General features: G+C 41.5%; 1 protein-coding gene across 1 annotated transcript in view; it reads right to left on the bottom strand.

Annotated features, from left to right (window-relative positions):
* The window catches only part of LOC111866642 (eukaryotic translation initiation factor 6), a 53,939-nt gene that overhangs the window by 6,107 nt on the left and 28,912 nt on the right, over positions 1-18,920 (bottom strand). The window contains exon 4 of the mRNA XM_023855781.2: positions 10,104-10,280. Within this exon, the coding sequence (XP_023711549.1) occupies positions 10,104-10,280 (177 nt within the window). The remainder of the gene's footprint in view (positions 1-10,103; positions 10,281-18,920) is intronic.

Here is an 18,920-nt window from a genome sequence, read left to right as displayed (position 1 = left end):
CTCTTTTTCAATCTACAACCTAGCAAAACATCCACTTTTCAATGAGACTTTTCCCTTAGTGTTATAATACCTAAACAGCAGGTTACTGTACTTCTTGCAGCAATGCTGATGGTAGTGATAAACTGCTACCTCTTGTCCACACTGCTTCAAGAATGTCTAGAGACTACCCACAAAATATGAAGCTAATATAAATTCTTGGATGATCACTAAAATATTTTGACTGGCGTGGGTGCATTTTTGTGCCCGTACGATGCCAGCCGTTCCCTGGCGTTGGCGTGTTTTAGTGCATTGATACACTCTTCCCTTCTTTGCTGTCTTAGCACTCATTAACCAAAGACATATTTATGATAGTTTTTGTGCATGGTTGTAAAGAGCCCTTATTGACTTTGTGGGGTCTATATTACTGTCAGAACACTCAGAGAAGGAAAAGGTCAGAAAATATTTCACATTCATTCAGTTTCACCATGGCTTCTAGCAGCAAGAGTCGGAGTATTCCTACACACAAGCTGGAAAGTGTTGTGAACGAGATTTGTGCTGGTGATGGAAGTGGCGATGAAATAATGATTCCTGAATTAGATGAAGTTGATAGTGACAGTAATACAGTGATAGACAATGATCCACAAGATAGTAATCATGAACATTTAGCCACCACGAGTGCGGTGCCTGACATGCCCATCTCATGGACGTACGGAGACATTGTACCAACAATAGTTCCATTTACTAGTAGTTCCAGGATCAAAATTGATATAACACATAAAATGCACCCCTTTTCATGGATTAAAATTTTTCTGGATGACGACTTAGTAAATCACATCGCAACTGAAACCAATCGCTATGCTCACCAGCATTTCAACACACGAGTTAGCTCCTCACTCTCGAAAACACAATTACAAATATGTCACACCAGATGAAATGTGGGCATACTTAAGAATTGTGTTCATGACAGAAATCGACAAACGCCCCGAAATTGAAGAATACTGGTCCACTAGGTCCCTATTTCACACTCCATGGTATGGACAAAAGATGTCTTTGTGGCAATTCCAACAGATCTCGAAATTTCTTCAATTTGCAGACAACGATGCACGACCAGCTGACTGTGAAGATTGCCTCTATAAAGTTAGGCCATTTATAGACTCATTAGTGGGGAAATTTAGAAACACATATATCCCTGAAAAGGAAATTAAAATAGATGAGGGAATGATCGCTTGGAAAGGACGTCTTATCTTCCGAGTATATATGCCTGACAAACGTGATAAGTACAGTATAAAGGCTTGTCTTGTTTGTGAATCAACGAGTGGATATATTTGGAATTTTGAAATTTATTGCGGAAAATCAAGATCTATAAAGGAATTAGTTGTCGATGGGCCACAGCTTCTAGATAAAGGGTATCATCTCTACCAGGATAACTATTACAATAGTGCAGAATTGTGTGAGATGTTATTATAGAGAAATACCTGTGTGTGTCGTACCTTCAGAATGGACAGAGCTCCTAAAGAACTAAAGGATGACTTTATCATTTTTAAAAAAGGGAAATCTGTGTTTTCTAGGAAGGGGCAGGATCTCATACAGGTGTGGAGAGATAAAATAGACGTCAAACTTATCTCCACTCTTTACACAGCAAAAATCGTGGAATCTGCAAAAATGAATCTCAAAGGAGAAAAAATATGCAGACCCGAGGTAATTGGGGACTACAATAAACATATGAGAGGGGTTGACAGGGCTGATCAAATGCTGCATTATTATCCTTGTTCCTGCAAAACTGTAAAGTGGACAAAGAAACTGGTGTTTTTCTTCTTGTAAATGGCAGCGTTGAATAGTTTCATTCTATTCAAAAAGAACACAACAAACGAAAAATACAAGAAGAGAAAATACAAATTCAAAGATTTTATATTGGACTGTGTAGAAAAAATGACAGAACCAAACAAATAGTGTGGAGAGGGAGAAGAGTCAAGGAATGAAGTGGATGACGAATCTATTGCTTCAGACTACAGAGCAGTCACACCTCCATCCGCGACCTTGAAAAGACCACAAGTGAAAGACCCAGCAAACTGTCTAGAGGATGGCTTGAAAATACACAAAATGGTCCATGTTCCTCCCAGTAACAAGAAGAAGAATGCTGCCATGAGAGTGTCACATGTGTGCTAAGCACAAGATTAGAAAACAAACAAGTGTCATGTGTGCAAGCTGTGGTGTGGCTCTCTGCAAACTTTCATGTTTCAATGTTTATCACACGAAGAAAAACTATTAAAAAGGTATGGAAAGACATTTTTGCATAAAATATTGTCTTTTTATTAGTTCCTGAAAATTTCGTTTTTAAAAACCAATTTTTGTTGATCATCATCATCATCAGTAATCTGTCAGACGACAGGTCCAGTCTTTTCCAAAACAATTCCTTCACTTAATGCGATCTAGAGCTTTCTCCTTCAAATGACAGTATCCTCTTCTGTCCCCAAGGTCATCCAGCATCTTCTTACGTCTTCTTGTCACTTCTATCCGCCCCCCCTATCTTTCCTTCAATAACTTCTTTTAGAAGGCAGTTTCTGCGTAAAACATGACCAATCCAATTAGCCTTCCGTTTTTCTTATTTCTTGTAGGATATTCCTCTGCTCACTGACTCTAATTAACACTACTTCATTTCTCACATAATTGGTCCAACTGATCTTCTCCATCCTTCTCCAACACCACATTTCGAAACTTTCCACATGTTTCTGATCTACTGCCCTAAGTGTCCATGTTTCAGCCCCATACAGAGCTATGCTCCAAATATAGCATTTGAAGTTATTTAAAAAAAAAAAGTAAACGCATGCATTTTAGTGACTTGAAGCTTAAAGGGTCTGCAGGACAGGTGTGGCATTTAAATACCCTTCGTACCAGTCAAAGAGTTAAGATTGCCTCACACAACTAGATAGAAAACTGGGTATTAAAAATCATAAAATCTTTCTTTCATTGATCAGTGTACTGCTCATCTGCTGAACACATTTTTCAGCAACATGACTGTTGTGTTCCTCCCAGCAAATTGTACCAGCCAGTAACAGCCATTAGATTTGGGAATCGTCCATGCGTTGAAGTGCCATTACAGAAAGTAACTGGTCTGGAAGACTGCAGCCATGACAGATAAGGGACTGCTCCAAGATACTGCATAGATGAAGCTGGATGTGTTGTCTGCAAATGCACTTCATAGCAGAAGCCTGGAGATTGGTAACACCCACTGCAATCAAGAACTGCTTTGTGAGTGAGGTTTCTCAACTGATCATGTCATCAGCAATGATGACACTGCAGTGAAACATGAAAAGCATGAGGGGCACAGTTTATAACATCCTGAGTGCAATGCAAAGACTACAAAACTTGAGGTACGTGGAATCCAGAGTGTTGACCAGATGTTAGACCAACAACTGAATGGGCCAGAAGAAGTTGCAGAACATAAAGCAACATTCTTGGATGCACCAAAAAGGACTGGAAGCAGCCAGAATACGAGTATACGTGTCAATTTGATACTGATATTATTNGGGGGGTGGGGGGGGGGGACAAATGAATCTTACTGAATGGTTAAAGAAGTAGTGTAATTAGGTATGTACCACATTTGCCAGTCTATCCTGATGAATGATGGGACAGTACCTTCAAACAGACTACAACCACTTTCTTCCTCATACTTTCCATTCACTGGTTATAATTACCATCTCAGCTTACTGAAACCACATAAAATGGCAACTGATAAAGAATCATACAGTAATATAAGAACCACATCTGCACCTACATGTACATAGTTCGGATTTATTGACCACTTTACCACACAATCTGTGACTTCATTTAATTATAGCGCCATCACTGATCTCCACACTTTACAAATCACTACAGCACATGCTGCTAAGTCTTTTCAGTCTGCTGTTCTTCACCAGTTGTTCCCTGTTAAATGACTTCTTACAGTAGATTTACTTCAGCTTCCACACTCACTGTGTTGCCCATTGGCTCTCAATTGCAACGACTAAGTCTTCTCTTCATAGACTCCCTTACATCCAGTCATCCTCCTTATAACATCATTGTACGGACAGCATAGAAACACCATTCATTGTTATATTCCAATCATTTCCATGTGAACATGTTTGTTTATGAAGGCATTATTCAGTATTTCCTGTGTATATTTGCTTATTAAGAACCACAAAAGGCAGTGGACATTGTTTGGTGTTTGTTTTGAGGTAGTTACCCAGTAATGGGTCTACACACTACACTGCTCCCTCCTTAGGGCAATTCGTCCTGAACAGCCTCAACTTTCACCCCCATGACTTGGTTCTCACGGAGAATACTCTCCAACTGCTCCCTCCTTAAGGCTGCTTATCCTGAGTGGTTCCCTGATAAGGTGCTAGTTGGTCGAGGCACATTACCACCATCTTCTTCAGGTCAGTGCTGGCAAATATTCCAAGAGTGGTCTCCTACCTTTATGGCTCTTAAGCTGTTGTTACTGATCTCTTCTTTCATTCTGAAGGAGGGAAACCCCTCCACAATGTGCAGTCACTCATTTTCTGAAGCCCAATGGAAAACTCGACTGCTCGCTTTGCAATGTTCAGTCTGAAAGTCCTTCTAATGATATTGTAGAATGCCCTTTTGCTTCCTACATGTAGGTGCTCCGTTAAAACTCGGTCCCTTTTTCCAGTGCCTCCTTCCAAGTGCACCTGTCCTTTAGGGGCTCCTCTTGCAACACTGTCCCTACCTGGTCCCTGATGACTGTCCCTTGTGCAGTGCAGGAATTACATGATGTGTCCATTTCTTCAAGTGTTGGTGGTGCCTAATGGCTAGATGCTGGTCTTCTTACCTCTCCTTCAGTGTTCTGACAGCTTTCACTGCGGCCTCTTCTTTAGGGACCTCCTCATGTATCACTATGGACTCTGTTTCCACTGAGGTTGGCTCCTTACCCTCCAGACAGGTCTCTCTCACTTCTTGGCAAACAGTTCTCTCTTTTCACCAGGCCCCTATTTCTGCTATAATCTCCTTCAGATTGGTGTCCATTTTTTCTTGGTTCATTCTGATTTCCTCTTTCATTTCCTTTTAGATTTATATCCATTCTAGCCAGAATTTCTTGGTCACTAGTGATCTCTTCTCAAAATGAATCCATCTTTGCTAATATTAATTCCAAAATTTAATCCACATTTGTAAGCTGATGATGCAATTATCTACTGCAGTCTCCACATCATGTGTCTGCGTGTAATTTCAATCTAACCACTTCTGACACCAGCAGTCGTATGTCTCGGTGACTATAGATGGGGTCTGGATTGTAGATTGGATTTATTGACCACTTTAACACACAACCCATGACTACATAACTACACTTAATTATAGCACCCCTGCTGATCACCATACTTTAGAAATAACAACAGCACATGCAAAGTCTTTTCAGTCTGCTGTCTTCACCAGTCATTCACTCGTAACAGCTTCTAACAGTCAAGATTCTTCAGCTTCCGCACTCACTTCGTTGTCCACTGGTTCTTAACTGCACCGGCTAAGTCTTCTCTTCACAGACTCCCTTACAAGTCTCTGAACTCTTGCTCCAATTGTCCTACTTATGACATTTCAGCACAGATCATGCAGAAAACACCATTCTTTGCTGTATACCAATCATTTCTGTGGGAACATGTTTCTTTATGAAGGCAGTACTCAGTAACAGCTGCATACGAAGGGGGACCCAAAAATAACCGGAACCGACCTGTTGCGCGCGCATGCTTTGTAGTTACGAGTTGTGCTGCTAGGTGGTGTTAGCTGGGGGTCTCCCGCGACTGTTAGTGAGCTGGTGTCAGTCTGAGTTAAGCAGTTTGTCTGTGGTGCTCTGCTGTGTGCATTCCTGTTTCAACCCTTTGGCGATTAGTGAGAATGGCATTGTCCACAAAGAGTTCGTTCCGCCAGGACAAACAGTGAACCAACATTTTTACCTGGATGTGTTAAGAAGATTACGAGAGAGTGTGCGATGAGAGAAGTCCGAAATGTGGAGAAATAGGAACTGGTTCCTTCACCACGACAATGCTCCAGCCCGTCTCATGTGCAAACCTTCGGTTAAAATTCGTTGGACCATGCTCCATGAGATGTTCGTTTCCTCAGAAAGTTGGTCAATGGTCTTTCGACGATCTTCATCAATTCTGGTCAGCCATCTCACTAATCGCCAAAGGGTTGAAACAGGAACGCACACAACAGAGCACCACAGACAAACCACTTAACTCAGACTGACGCCAGCTCACTAACAGTCGCGGGAGACCTCCAGCTAACACCACCTAGCAGCACAACTCGTAACTACAAAGCATGCGTGCGCAACAGGTCGGTTCCGGTTATTTTTGGGTTCCCCCTCGTATACTAGCTTATTAACCTTTAACGTACAGACTTTTATAACAAGTGTCACATGACTTTGAACAAGGCCAAGAGTAACCTTGAATGCACAGAAGAAAAATTTCAGACAAGGGGGTGGGTTGCGGGAATGCGGGCAATACATGGCCTTGTTCAAAGTTATGTGACACTATCTATAAATTGCCGGCAGCCCTCTGTGGCTGGTATTTAAATCACCCTAATCAATTAACACTGCAAACTTGCAGAAAAGAAATACATATTTTCCGTTCTATGCAACATAGAAATGAGAACTAAAAACAACCTGAAAGACAATAAAATTTTCTACATATACACAAAAGAGTAATTTTTAAAAAAGAATACTACCTGTGATTATTTTGTAATGAAACGCAAAATATAATCTTTATTATAGTATATGTTATGAAATCCCAAAGGACTTACCCGTTGTTTTTCTTCAACCTTGAATCATGGTGATATTGTAAATATTCATTCATCAGTAATCTGTCAGATGACAGATGACAGGTCCACAGTCTCTTTCAAAACAGTTCCTCCACTTAATGCAATCTTCTGCTTTTGGAAAGAGATATTTTGTTCAGACTGTACAAGAGTTTGAACTGTGTCACTTCACAGTTTACGTTACACTCTGACGCGCGTGGCACTTCTCGAAGCAGTCCACCTCACACAGAGCGACATCACCCTTTTTACAACAGAAAATGGTGCTCCTCCTTTTCTTATTTAGCGAAACTCACGACGTCTTTGTTTCCCTTTGGTTGGCCAGTGTTGTGAATGTTTCACCTCCACTCGACTCAGCTGGGCCCCAGATAACCTTGGCCTCACTCCGAGAAACGACACTGACCATGATATTCGCCTTGTGCGATTGAAGAATCATCTTGGGGGAGGGGGGTTTCTAGCAAACTCGAATAAATTGTTGATTGACAAAGCGACACTCTCACCTATTAGTAATACTTGCAAAATAATGATGCAAAGTAATTATAATACTAGTCGAAAAGAGTGCCAATCTGACACTGATACTGAAAGTCGCAGTGGCAAAGATGCCTTTTACTCACAAAGTAATACTAGCTCAGTGGGTTTATACCTCTTCCAAGACACATATATAAAAATGATATACAAAGAAATATATGACAGTCTGACACTGACTTTTTAACTGATAAATAAATATTAGACAATCCGAGGCTGACTTCCTGACTGATAATTCGTCACTGAAAACCAATCCTTGAATGCGTCACACTTCCTTGAAGGCTCTGGAAGCACTCATATGCAAGCACAGATGAATATTTCCTCATCAGTTCTCCAAACAAAGCTGGGTTATATTTGGCTGACCAGGTCATAAACAGCCATATCTACACATAAATAGTATCAAAACCAGTAGGTGATACATGATTTCACTGTTCAGAGCTAAGGAATGAACCAATGACATGACCTTACATAGGTTTGTTTTGGTTTCAAACCCAAGGTCAAACTGTCAGCACTCCCAAGGAGAGAACATTTCCTGCTGCATATATAATATATAACATTCAGCCAACTCGGAGTGCTGCTTCCTGCATATACAGGGTGGCGCAAAAAGGTGGGAACTTTTGAATGTGATGTTGGCAGCAGTGTGAGGGGAGAAGAAATGTGGGGAGGGTGGTAAGTTGTAGAGTAGCACTGGAGGTTTAGTAGCCATGGAACAGTTGAACGTTCAAGAACGCGTAGTAGCCGTGCGGGCTTATTATCGACACGGCGACAGTTTGGTTGAGGCCTTACGGGAGTTTAGGCGGCATTTCAACCTTGCCCCTCGTGCCCATGCTCCATCTAAACATGCAATTCGAACGTGGGTTCAAAATTTCGAAGAGACTGGTTCAGTGGGAAAGAGAAAGTCTTCTGGTCGTCCAGGAAGTGCTTGGACTCCGGACAATGTCGAAGCCGTGCAAGCCTCCGTCTTGAGAAGTCCACATCGCTCAGTACGGAAAGTCGCAGCGGCAGTGACTGTAAGTCGTCGGTCTGTCCAGAGAATACTCCATGAACTCAAGTTTCATCCCTATAAACTGCAACTGGTGCAAGAACTGAAACCTAATGACCATTTGTTGCGCCGACAGTTTTGTGAAGCAATAATGAACAAAACTGACGAGAATCCTGATTTCATTGAAAATCTGTGGATGTCAGACGAAGCTCATTTTCATTTAAACGGGTATGTGAACAAGCAGAACTGTCGGTACTGGGCACAAGAAAATCCTGCTGTTCTTCATCAACGACCTCTACACAGCCCCAAGGTCACTGTATGGTGTGCAGTTTCGGCTCGAAGGGTGATAGGACCATATTTTTTTGAAGACATCGCAAGAAACACGGTGACAGTAACTTCTGAGCGTTATGTAACCATGCTTGAGACGTTTCTTGCTGCAAGAATTCACAGTGTACCGAACATTGATATCGAAAACACTTGGTTTCAACAGGACGGGGCGACCGCACACACCGCACGAGTGTCAATGGCAGCGGTCAGGCGTCTGTTCCCCAGACTTATCAGTGTGTGATTTTTATTTATGGGGTTACTTGAAGAGCGTGGTCTACAATACACGCCCCACAACCCTAGCCGAACTTAGAAGACGAATAACAGAAGAGATCGCAGCAATACAACCCGACACTTTGCTCTGAGCCATGCGCAATTTTCAGGATTGACTTGCAGAGTGTATTCGGCAAGATGGACATCATTTTCGCGATGTTATTTTCAAACTGTGAGTTATTTTTAAATTTCCAATGTAGAAGTGCACATTGAGTACCTTGATTAAATTTCAAAAAAAAAAATTGTATTTTTTTCTCTATTTTCAAAAGTTCCCACCTTTTTGCGCCATCCTGTATATAACATTCGGCCGTTAAAGGTTAAGAATCTGCTACAAGCAACAGATTTTGTTCCATTATTTGTTTCGAGGTCATTACCCAGTAATGGGTCTACACACTACAATATAATTTTCATTTCCTTGATTTCATACTTATTTTAGGCCATTCCTTAGAGTGTAAAATCGAGGTTTAACTGTAATGGGAAATTTACTCATCATCATCATCATCATCATCATCATCAGTAATCTGTCAGACGACAGGTCCACAGTCTCTTCCAAAACAATTCCTCCACTTGATGCGATCTAGAGCTTTCTCCTTCAAATGACAGTATCCTTTTCAGTCATCAAAGTCATCCAGCATCTATTTACTATATGTGCATATTCTTTGCACAATTTTCAGACCCAAATATTTGGTTCAAAAGCATATAAAAAAGGTAAAGCTATCCCTGTAAGAGGCTGTGAAGGCCCACAGCTGTGAGATGTTGAGGCTTCCGAATTGGCTCACAGATGGCGATGAGGATGTCAGCCTCATGTGCTGGCCATCCTTGACCCCCAAGAAGATTCCTGGTACTCATTTCTGTTAGAGGCTGAGTTAATCCCATGGCCACAGTGTGGCTGGAAGAATTAAGTTGACTGAAAAATCCATTACCTCATCAAGAATCGAATCCACAACCTTCCACCTTGTAGCATAGTGCCTCAACCAACTACAAATACACTAATGTCAGCAAGACAAGAGCTATCCTGAGTTAGATTCTTCTGTAATTTTTCTGGCTTTGAAGGCGAAAACAAAGATAACATCCTAAAGAGGTTACAACTACTTTTTCCTCATTCATATTCACCAAGTATGATCTTCATCTCACATCAATTGATACTAAATAACCTCTGCAGTTAATACAGCATTGTTATGGTACTTACGGTACATGAATGTGCTACAAGCTTCTCTGCACTTACCACAAGTGGAACTTGAAGCAATGAGGACAATTCATTTTGGTCCTGAATGGACGTATGTGGGTGCACAAGCCCACCCTGGTTTGAGAGGACACAATATGAACCAACCAGAACATTTGATGCAACTGTCTGGCGGTACACTTCAACCTTGAGAACATCAGCCAGGATTTCCTCAGTCTCCTGCATAGATGGACAAACAGTCATGTAGAACCAGAGTAAATGATCCTAAAAATTTGGTCACATATGCCATAGCATTCTGAATATTAAAGCAAATTGAATAAATTGTGAAGAATAGAACAGAAGAATGTGAAGAGTGGTCTTTCTCTCCAAGAAAAACATAAATCATGATTGCTTAAAAAAAGTGCTCAGTATTTACAACTAAAAGGAATGATATAACTGGACCATTTAGGACATTACATAATAAAGGACTTTGCGATATAACAAATCTTCTTGGATTGTTCGGCTAGGTACTCAGTGAAGTGATAATATAAGTGACAGTGATGACAGGTGTAATATTGATCTGACTTTGAAGTACTGTGGTGATGCCCAGTCAGTCAAATGTGTGTGTCTATCCCAAGAAGAAGCATTAGTCATTCTGCATTAGCTGAAATGAATTAACAGTCAGCAAAAGTGTGAACACTGGTATAGAGAACATCCTTAATGGCAAGTTAACATGTGAACATAGTGCTTTATCTGATTAAATAGCAGTAATTGCTGTATATACATAACATTCTGTAAATAATATAATATAACACCTTCAGCTGAAAGTCTGTGGTGATTGTTGCTCATGCATTTTTCTTCACAATTTTATTGCTGTATTCAGCAGAATTAAAATCAAAGCACTCTCTATACTTCTTTCATGACTTACTTGAAATAACCCCTTGTAGCAGAGTGATCTGTGAGAAGCTAACAGTTGCTCAGCAATTCAAGAAATTCCCTGTCTTTTAAGGAATTCATTCATTACCATTTTCACAAAAGCCAGATTAACCTAGTCCTTCCATCCTAATCCTGTAAAATTCATTTTTGTATTATTCAGCATCTACACTTAGGTCTTCCACGTGCTCTCTTCCCTTCTAATATTCCAACTAAAATTTTGCATGCCTTTCACATCTACAATGCGTGCAACATGCCATGCCCATCTCATCCATGTTGATTTAACCATGCTAAGAACAACTGGTTACCAGAAAGAAAAACAAACTTTATTTGAAGCTAGTAAGGATGTTGGTCTAGAAATAAACACAGAGAAAACTAAGTATACATTGCTGTCTCACCAGCAAAATGCAGGGCAAATGTGAAAATGTGGCACAGTTCAGACATCTGGGAAAGACGATAACAAATCAAAAGATGATTCAGGAGGAAATTAACACTTTGCGGACTGAACGCCTAGGCCTAGGCGTTTGGGTTTTAAATGTGGCAGACCGGTCGCCTAGATTTTGGCTTTTGGACACGTTATGTTACAACACACTATTCCTCGCTTTGGTGGCCACGTGCCTGTAAAAGTACTGCGTAGCTGACCTTCGGAATGTTTGTTTCCCGAGTCAGCAACATCACCACTCTCTATTCCCCTCTCACTCTAAAGAAAAGTCCCTTTGTTCAAGTCGAAGCTTCTATGTGTGAGGCAAGATATTCTCAGTGTCAACATGGCTCAGAGACGAAAGCAGTTGAAGGCCGCGCGAGCTCTCGGAGAAGAAGAAATCTGTGATTTGATCTATGATGAGTTATCTGACTTGCCAACTGCTTCGTCTTATGATAGCGAGGGCAGTGTCAGTGGCAGTGACAGGGGCCCCCAAAAATATTGTGACCAGAAGAGAAAGTGAAAGTGACAGTGAGAGCTCCGATGAAAGTGCGAGTGCTAGCATTGCGGGGACAGCCACATGGGGTAAAGTGGACCAAACACCCACTTTGGGAAAGTTTACTGGTGATCCAGGGGTGAGACAAATGCCATCGGACCCTAGGCAAGTGTCTGAAGTAGCTAAACTGTTTTTTGGAGATAGCTTCTTTGACATGTTGTATCAGGAGACGAACAGATACTATTTCCAACACCATGAGGCATACGACAGTACCTATAAGGTGTTGAAGTGGGTGGGTGTCACTTCAGCAGAAATGNTGTGTGCGCTGTGCACAAGAAGCAAAGCAAGACTTCCTACGTCTGCAAGTTCTGCGTCATGCCTCTTCACAGAGGGGAATGTTTCCAGAAATATCACACTCTGAAGCACTTCTAGGAGCTCTGGTAAGTCTTCTCCAAAAATTTTAGTTCATAAAATTAATTAGGAGATTTTATATTAATTTTTAAAGTGAACAGTGCACAAGTTAGGGTAGTAGGTTTAAAAACGCCGGTCCCCAGGGCGATTTAAATATTTAAATCACCAGTCCACGAAGTGTTAAGAGGAGACTGCATTCGGGTAATGCTTGCTACCATTCAGTTCAGAACCTTTTGTCTACTCATCTGCTGTCCAAAAACATAAAAATTAGAATATACAAAACTATAATTTTGCCTGTGGTTCTGTATGGGTGCGAAACTTTGTCTCTGAAATTAAGGAACACAGACGGAGGGTGTTTGAGAACAGGGTGCTGAGGAGAATATTTGGACTGAAGAGAGATGAAGTGACAGGAGGTTAGAGAAAAATAATGAGGAGCATTATAACTTGTACTCTTCTCCAAGTATGAGGATGAGGTGAGCAGTGCATGTAGCATAAATGGGGGCAAAGAGGAACGCATATAGGATATAGGTGGGAAAGCCAGATGGGAAGAGACCACTGGGAAGACCAAGGCATAGGTGGGTGGACAATATTAAAATGGAACTTAGATAGGATGGGATGGTATGAATTGGACTGAACTGGCTCAGGACAGGGACCAGTGGAGGGCTCTTGTGAACATGGTAATGAACCTTTGGGTTCCATAAAATGCTGGGAATTTCTTGGGTAGCAGCACAATTGGAGGCTTCTCAAGAAGGGTTCAGCTCCATGAGTGAACATTTGGTTCTGAGCAGAACTTATGGAATTCCTCATTAAGCAGCACTGTCCAGCTGCGTGCCACTTGCTACCTCTACAATTCATATATGCTCCTCAGCACCGTGCTCCCAGACACCATCAATCTATGTACTTCCACTGTGGGAGAGACCAAGTTTAATAATACAAAAAAACAGGTAACATTACAGTTTTGTTTTAATTACAGACAGCAAATGGGAGACAAAAGTTGCTGAACTGAATACAAGCAAGCACTGGCCTAATTTAATCTGCTCTTACTTACTGCATGAATACAAATTTAATTTGTTACAATCATTCTAAACTTTGCCACACTTCTTAAATTTATTAGCTATCTATAGTTTATGATCTTATACTACCATCTGATGATGAATCATTAACATATTGTCACATGTCACAGTGACTAATGATGGGGTTCGCATTGGTAACTGGATTTATTGACCACCTACAGGCCACAACAACAAATAATTATAACACTGTCACTGATTTTCACACTACAAAAAACTCCACACTAATCTCTTCAGTCTATCTACACTAGTCTTCATGAATTTATAACACAGAAGTATAAAAGTCTCACTAAATCACACATTCCCAATATCACTGTGTTATAGCACACATTAAGTCTTCAAATCACATATTAAATCTTCACAGGCTGACTTCTTGTACTCTTCTGTACTCCTTGAGCTTACTGTATGCGTACTTCTGTCACTAGTACTACTCCTAACTGTCTTGAATGCATTCTGCCACTCTTACCCATGTACCCGCGGAACAGACATGGGCTTACAGTAAACACATATCACATGATTGCTATCCAACCAGTCTACTGGTGCATCACTTGGATCTACAAAAAACACAGCTTCTCCTCTATCATTGTGTTGGACCGTATTTACAGAGCTGTTGCCTGGCAAGACGTTGATCAAATCCGTTACAATACATACACTGAAGTGCCAAGTCATGGGATAGGTACTTAGTACTGTGTAGGACACCCTCTAGCCCAGTGAAGTGCAGCAACTCAACATGGCATCGATTCCACAAGTGGACAGAAGACCTCTGGAGAGATGTTGAGCCATGCTGTCTGGATAGCCACCCACAGCTTCCTGGTATTTGACAGTGCAGGATTTTGGGTGTGAATGGACCTCTCCACCACATCCCATAAATGCTCGATTGGGTTCATGTTGGGTGACCGTGGTGGCCACACCATTCGTTGGAACTCTCCAGAATGCTCCTCAAACCAATTCTGGACAACTCCGGCCCGATGACATGGTGCATTGTCCTGCTGGAATATCCCATCATTGTGGGTGTATATGAAGTCCATGAAGGGCTGCAAATGTTCACCAAGCAGTGTAACGTAGCAGTCACCGGTCAATGACGTGTTTAGGTGGACGAGCAGATCCAACTCATGCCACGTGAACACACCTCACACCACTACGGAACCACCACCAGCCTGCACGGTGCCTTGTTGACAAGTGGGGCCCATGGCCTCAAGGGGTCTATGCCACACCCGAACCCTACCACCCACCCAAAACAACTGGTACCATGACTCGTCGGACCACACCACATTGCCAATCCTCCAGGGTCCAATTAGCAACGTCACAAGCCCACATGAGGCGCTGTGTCTGGTGTTAACAGAGGCACTCTGGTCAGTCTTATGCTCCCATATCCCATGGAAGCTAAAGAACGCTGCACTGACCTGCTGGATATGCGTCTGGTACCTCCTGCACTGAACGTGGATGTGATCTCAGCCAGTGACACTTGTCTGTTACCAAGGACAATTCTACCTAGACGCCACTGGTCAGGATCATTAAGCACCCATGGTCGGCCACTGCGCTGTCCACGGTGGGTGGAAATGGCTTCCACAAAGTAATCCCAGTACATACGTGACACCGTGGATCAAGGAATGTTGAATGGCCACACAACTTCGCAAATGGAATGTCCCATCCACCTGGCACCCACTATCATGGCCTGTTCAAACTCCGATAATTCACGTCGGCTTGCCATGAGCAGACTGACCGGTATTCAACCTGACTCATGAGAGAACACCTCACAACTGATACTGCTCTGGACATTCCCAAGCCATCAAGGGACAGTGGCTCAACTTAAAAATAAATTTACGTACCGCTATCCCATGACTTTTGGCACTTGAGTGTATATTTTTCTGTGTTAACTTCCAGACCATATTTCTTCATATTATTGTTTTCACCAACTAAATTAACTCTAGTACAAGGTTACTGAAATTTCAGTGGCAAACTGTTGCAGTTATAAACATAATTATTGATTGTGGAGCATAACATGTAATGAGGAAACAGTTACTTTACAAGTACAATACTGTTTGCCAATGAAAACAAACTTAATAAAAGTACCCAATCTCAACAGACCAGTTTTGTAAGCCATTTCAGTATCAAATACACAATTCCAAATAACAAAGCAATGTGAGGCCCTTCAGGCACACTAAAAAATCATGATTCCACAGAATATGTATGCTATGAATATGAAAGATTCTGGAAGGGCATTTACACTAAGACACTAATCTTGAAAGATCAGCAACATGCACTAGGTGGTGCTGCTATCTAGAGGTAGGACATGAACTGTTTTCAACAAAGGTGAACACTAAAATGCTGACTTGAGATTATTTTCTACTGCCGTTAACTGCTGCCATTTTGTACTCCATTTCATAACTACTACCATCTCTGACTGCTATAAAAATAGCAAGAATTAACCTTTTATATGTCATGTGTTAGTGATTAGACATGGAGTTTGGACCCATGATTTGATTTACTGAACACTTATAACTCATAGCTACAGATAACTTTAACAGCTTCACAGATCTACACATTTTACAAATCACTACTCCACACATTAAAGCTTCTATGTCTTCATTACATGTTGCTAGGTAATGACTCCCAATAATGAGTATTCCTCTGCTTTTGTGCTCATGTCCTCGCTGGATACCATCTGGCTTGCAAGTCACCCTCAACCGCAACTCAGCTCATGACAGCAACCTGACTGGTTTGTCCCGCTGGTCCTCATTATATAGTCTCATGTCAGACTGCACAGAAAACACTGCCTCCAACAACTCCTCTACTGTTGTGTGACATGTTCAAGAGGGGCTGTTGCTTAGCAACAGCTTTCATGTTTGTTGATGCAGGTGCGTGTTTAGAGGCCACTGCCTAGCACGGGTCAATTTCTCTTCTTAAACTACTTTGTCATGTCACAATATGTTAACAATTACATACAAGCACACACAGAAAGTATCAGCATTGACCCAGAAGACAATGTGTCAATTTCAGTCCTTCATGATATTCCTGGAACTTCCTAATTGGACATTCTAAAGCAAAGCTGAAGAGCAGAACAGAGTTCTGCACTGGACAAATAAAGCCTGACTTTCTCCTGCAAACTCCTACAGATTCTATCATCTTGCTGTTAATGGCTTATTTATATAATATAAATTTAAAATGTAACAATAAAATGTAATTTAGCCTATGGGCTAGTATCTTGAAATCACTGGTATATGGTCATATAACGAAACCGTAGTCAAATACTTTTTTGTTACCTTCAATTTATCATCATTTAGGATGAACTTGTTATTTAATCACAGATTTCTCTTATATTAACACATTGCGGACCAGCAATTTAAATATTTAAATCACCCTAGGGACCGGCATTTTTAAACCTACTACCTACTACACTTTAAAAATTAATATAAAATCTCCTAATTAATTTTATGAATTAAAATTTTTGGAGAACACTTACCAATGCTCCTAGAAGTGATTGAGGTTGTGATATTTCTCGAAACATTCCCCTCTGTGAAGTGGCATTACACAAAACTTGCAAATGTAGGCAGTCCTACTCCTTTTTCTTGTGAAATGCGCAAACACGGCATTTCCTAGAATGCTGCTTCCCCTTGAAATGTTCACTCTTCACAATTTTCGCAAGGGTATGTTTCCGCATATCACCCAAGAGTCGCCCAGGGGGGTCAAAATGAGGCCTGCATGGGGTGGGGGTAGACGGGCCTGGTCGCGCTAAGACTGTGTCTGCCGCCGGTTCTGCTACTACCGTGTGGTCTGTAGCCCAGGCTTTTTCCACATTCAGCAGAAATGCCTTGTATTTCAATTTTGAATGGTGGTTTACATTTTTGAAAACCAAAAATGAATTGAAAATGGCACAATGTAAGATTATCTAGGTTAATTTGTCGTGACGTGATTTTGCCCATGATCAGGTTTTATGGAATTGGGACAGTGTATAAGTGTAGCAACAGGGTTGAGTTTTCATAAAGATCACGTGGATTTTGATGGCCACAAACTTTACTGACTATAATCTATTTCTTATATCTTCAAACAAAGTACTCACTGCTTTAATGCGAAACTTTTATACACACGACACAGACACGCTGTGATTACGCCATTCCTGCTTACACTGGTAAACCATAACAAATGTATCCTTTGCTTACCCCTGGGTTTCAAGTAAACTGCCTCAAGGCAGGCGTTTAGTCTACTTTACCCCATGTCTGTCCCCGCAATGCTAGCACTCGCACTTTCATCGGAGCTCTCACTGTCACTGTCACTGTCACTTTCACTTTCTCTTCTGGTCACAATATTTTGGGGGCCCCTGTCACTGCCACTGTCACTGCCACTGACACTGCCCTTGCTATCAGAAGACGAAGCAGTTGGCAAGCCAGATAACTCATCGGAGATCAAATCACAGATTTCTTCTTCTCCGAGAGCTCGCGCGGCCTTCAACTGCTTTCATCTCTGAGCCATGTTGACACTGAGAATATCTTGCCTCAAACATAGAAGCTTCGGCTTGAACAAAGGGACTTTTCTTTAGAGTGAGAGGGGAATAGAGAGTGGTGACGTTGCTGACTCGGAAAACAAACATTCCGAAGGTCAGCCACGCAGTACTTTTACAGACACGTGGCCACCGAAGTGAGGAATAGTGTGTTGCAACATAACATGTCCTAAAAGCCTAAATCTAGGCGACCGGTCTGCCACGTTTAAAACCCAAACGCCTAGGCCTAGGCATCTGGTCCGCGAAGTGTTAAGTTTGTTGGACATAACCTCAAAGTGTTTCACTGTAACCACATCCATAATTAGCAATTTACAGACAATATTTCATAGAGAATTTCATATGAATCCTTACGATCTAACTCGATACCAAATTTCAAACTCCTAGCTCAAGCTGTTCTTGGTCACTGCCATCAAACTGTAGGTTTGACACAGAATTTGTGCAGTCAAGTTTTTTACATTCTACCATATAATTATCTGAACAAAAGTTCTATATTTTCTGAAGATCTACTGCCATCCTTTCAAGACTCTATATGAAGTGCTGCTAGTGTAGTCCCCATTTCACATATTCATGTGTCCAACATTTTGTTATTTCCAACTGTAGAAAATTAAAATGCATGAGGTTCAGGTTGGCCTCTGACAGCATAACATGCTTAGCAAATTTCATAATAAACTGTCATATTATTTGAAAGATCAAAGAGGTCACACAGTCACGGCTCATGCTTGCCTCAGCAAAATCATATGGCAAGTAACCTGATACTGGCAAAACTAGAGTGGATTCTATTCTTTCGACAAGGAAGCAACAAGTATAACACAAGTGATGGCTTTACTGATGTGTGGGGTTGGTGATATTTTATTTGGATACACTGGTTTAAAACTAGTGGACATGCCACTTCTGAGTAATGAGTCAGATCACTCATCATGTCATGTCATGCCAGGTGGCTTGGGTTGCTGCAAATGAATCTTGAGGGCAGGATGGGGTTTGGACACGTAGACTGGGCAGCAACACAAGAAACATATTGTGACATGTTGCGCCGAGCCGAGCCCCCCCCCCC

The sequence above is a fragment of the Cryptotermes secundus genome, unplaced genomic scaffold (assembly GCF_002891405.2).
Source record: "Cryptotermes secundus unplaced genomic scaffold, Csec_1.0 scaffold1755, whole genome shotgun sequence".
In the NCBI taxonomy this organism is placed as follows: domain Eukaryota; kingdom Metazoa; phylum Arthropoda; class Insecta; order Blattodea; family Kalotermitidae; genus Cryptotermes; species Cryptotermes secundus.
The sequence above is the reverse complement of the archived record's forward strand: the minus strand, read 5'-3'. Positions and strand labels throughout refer to the sequence as shown.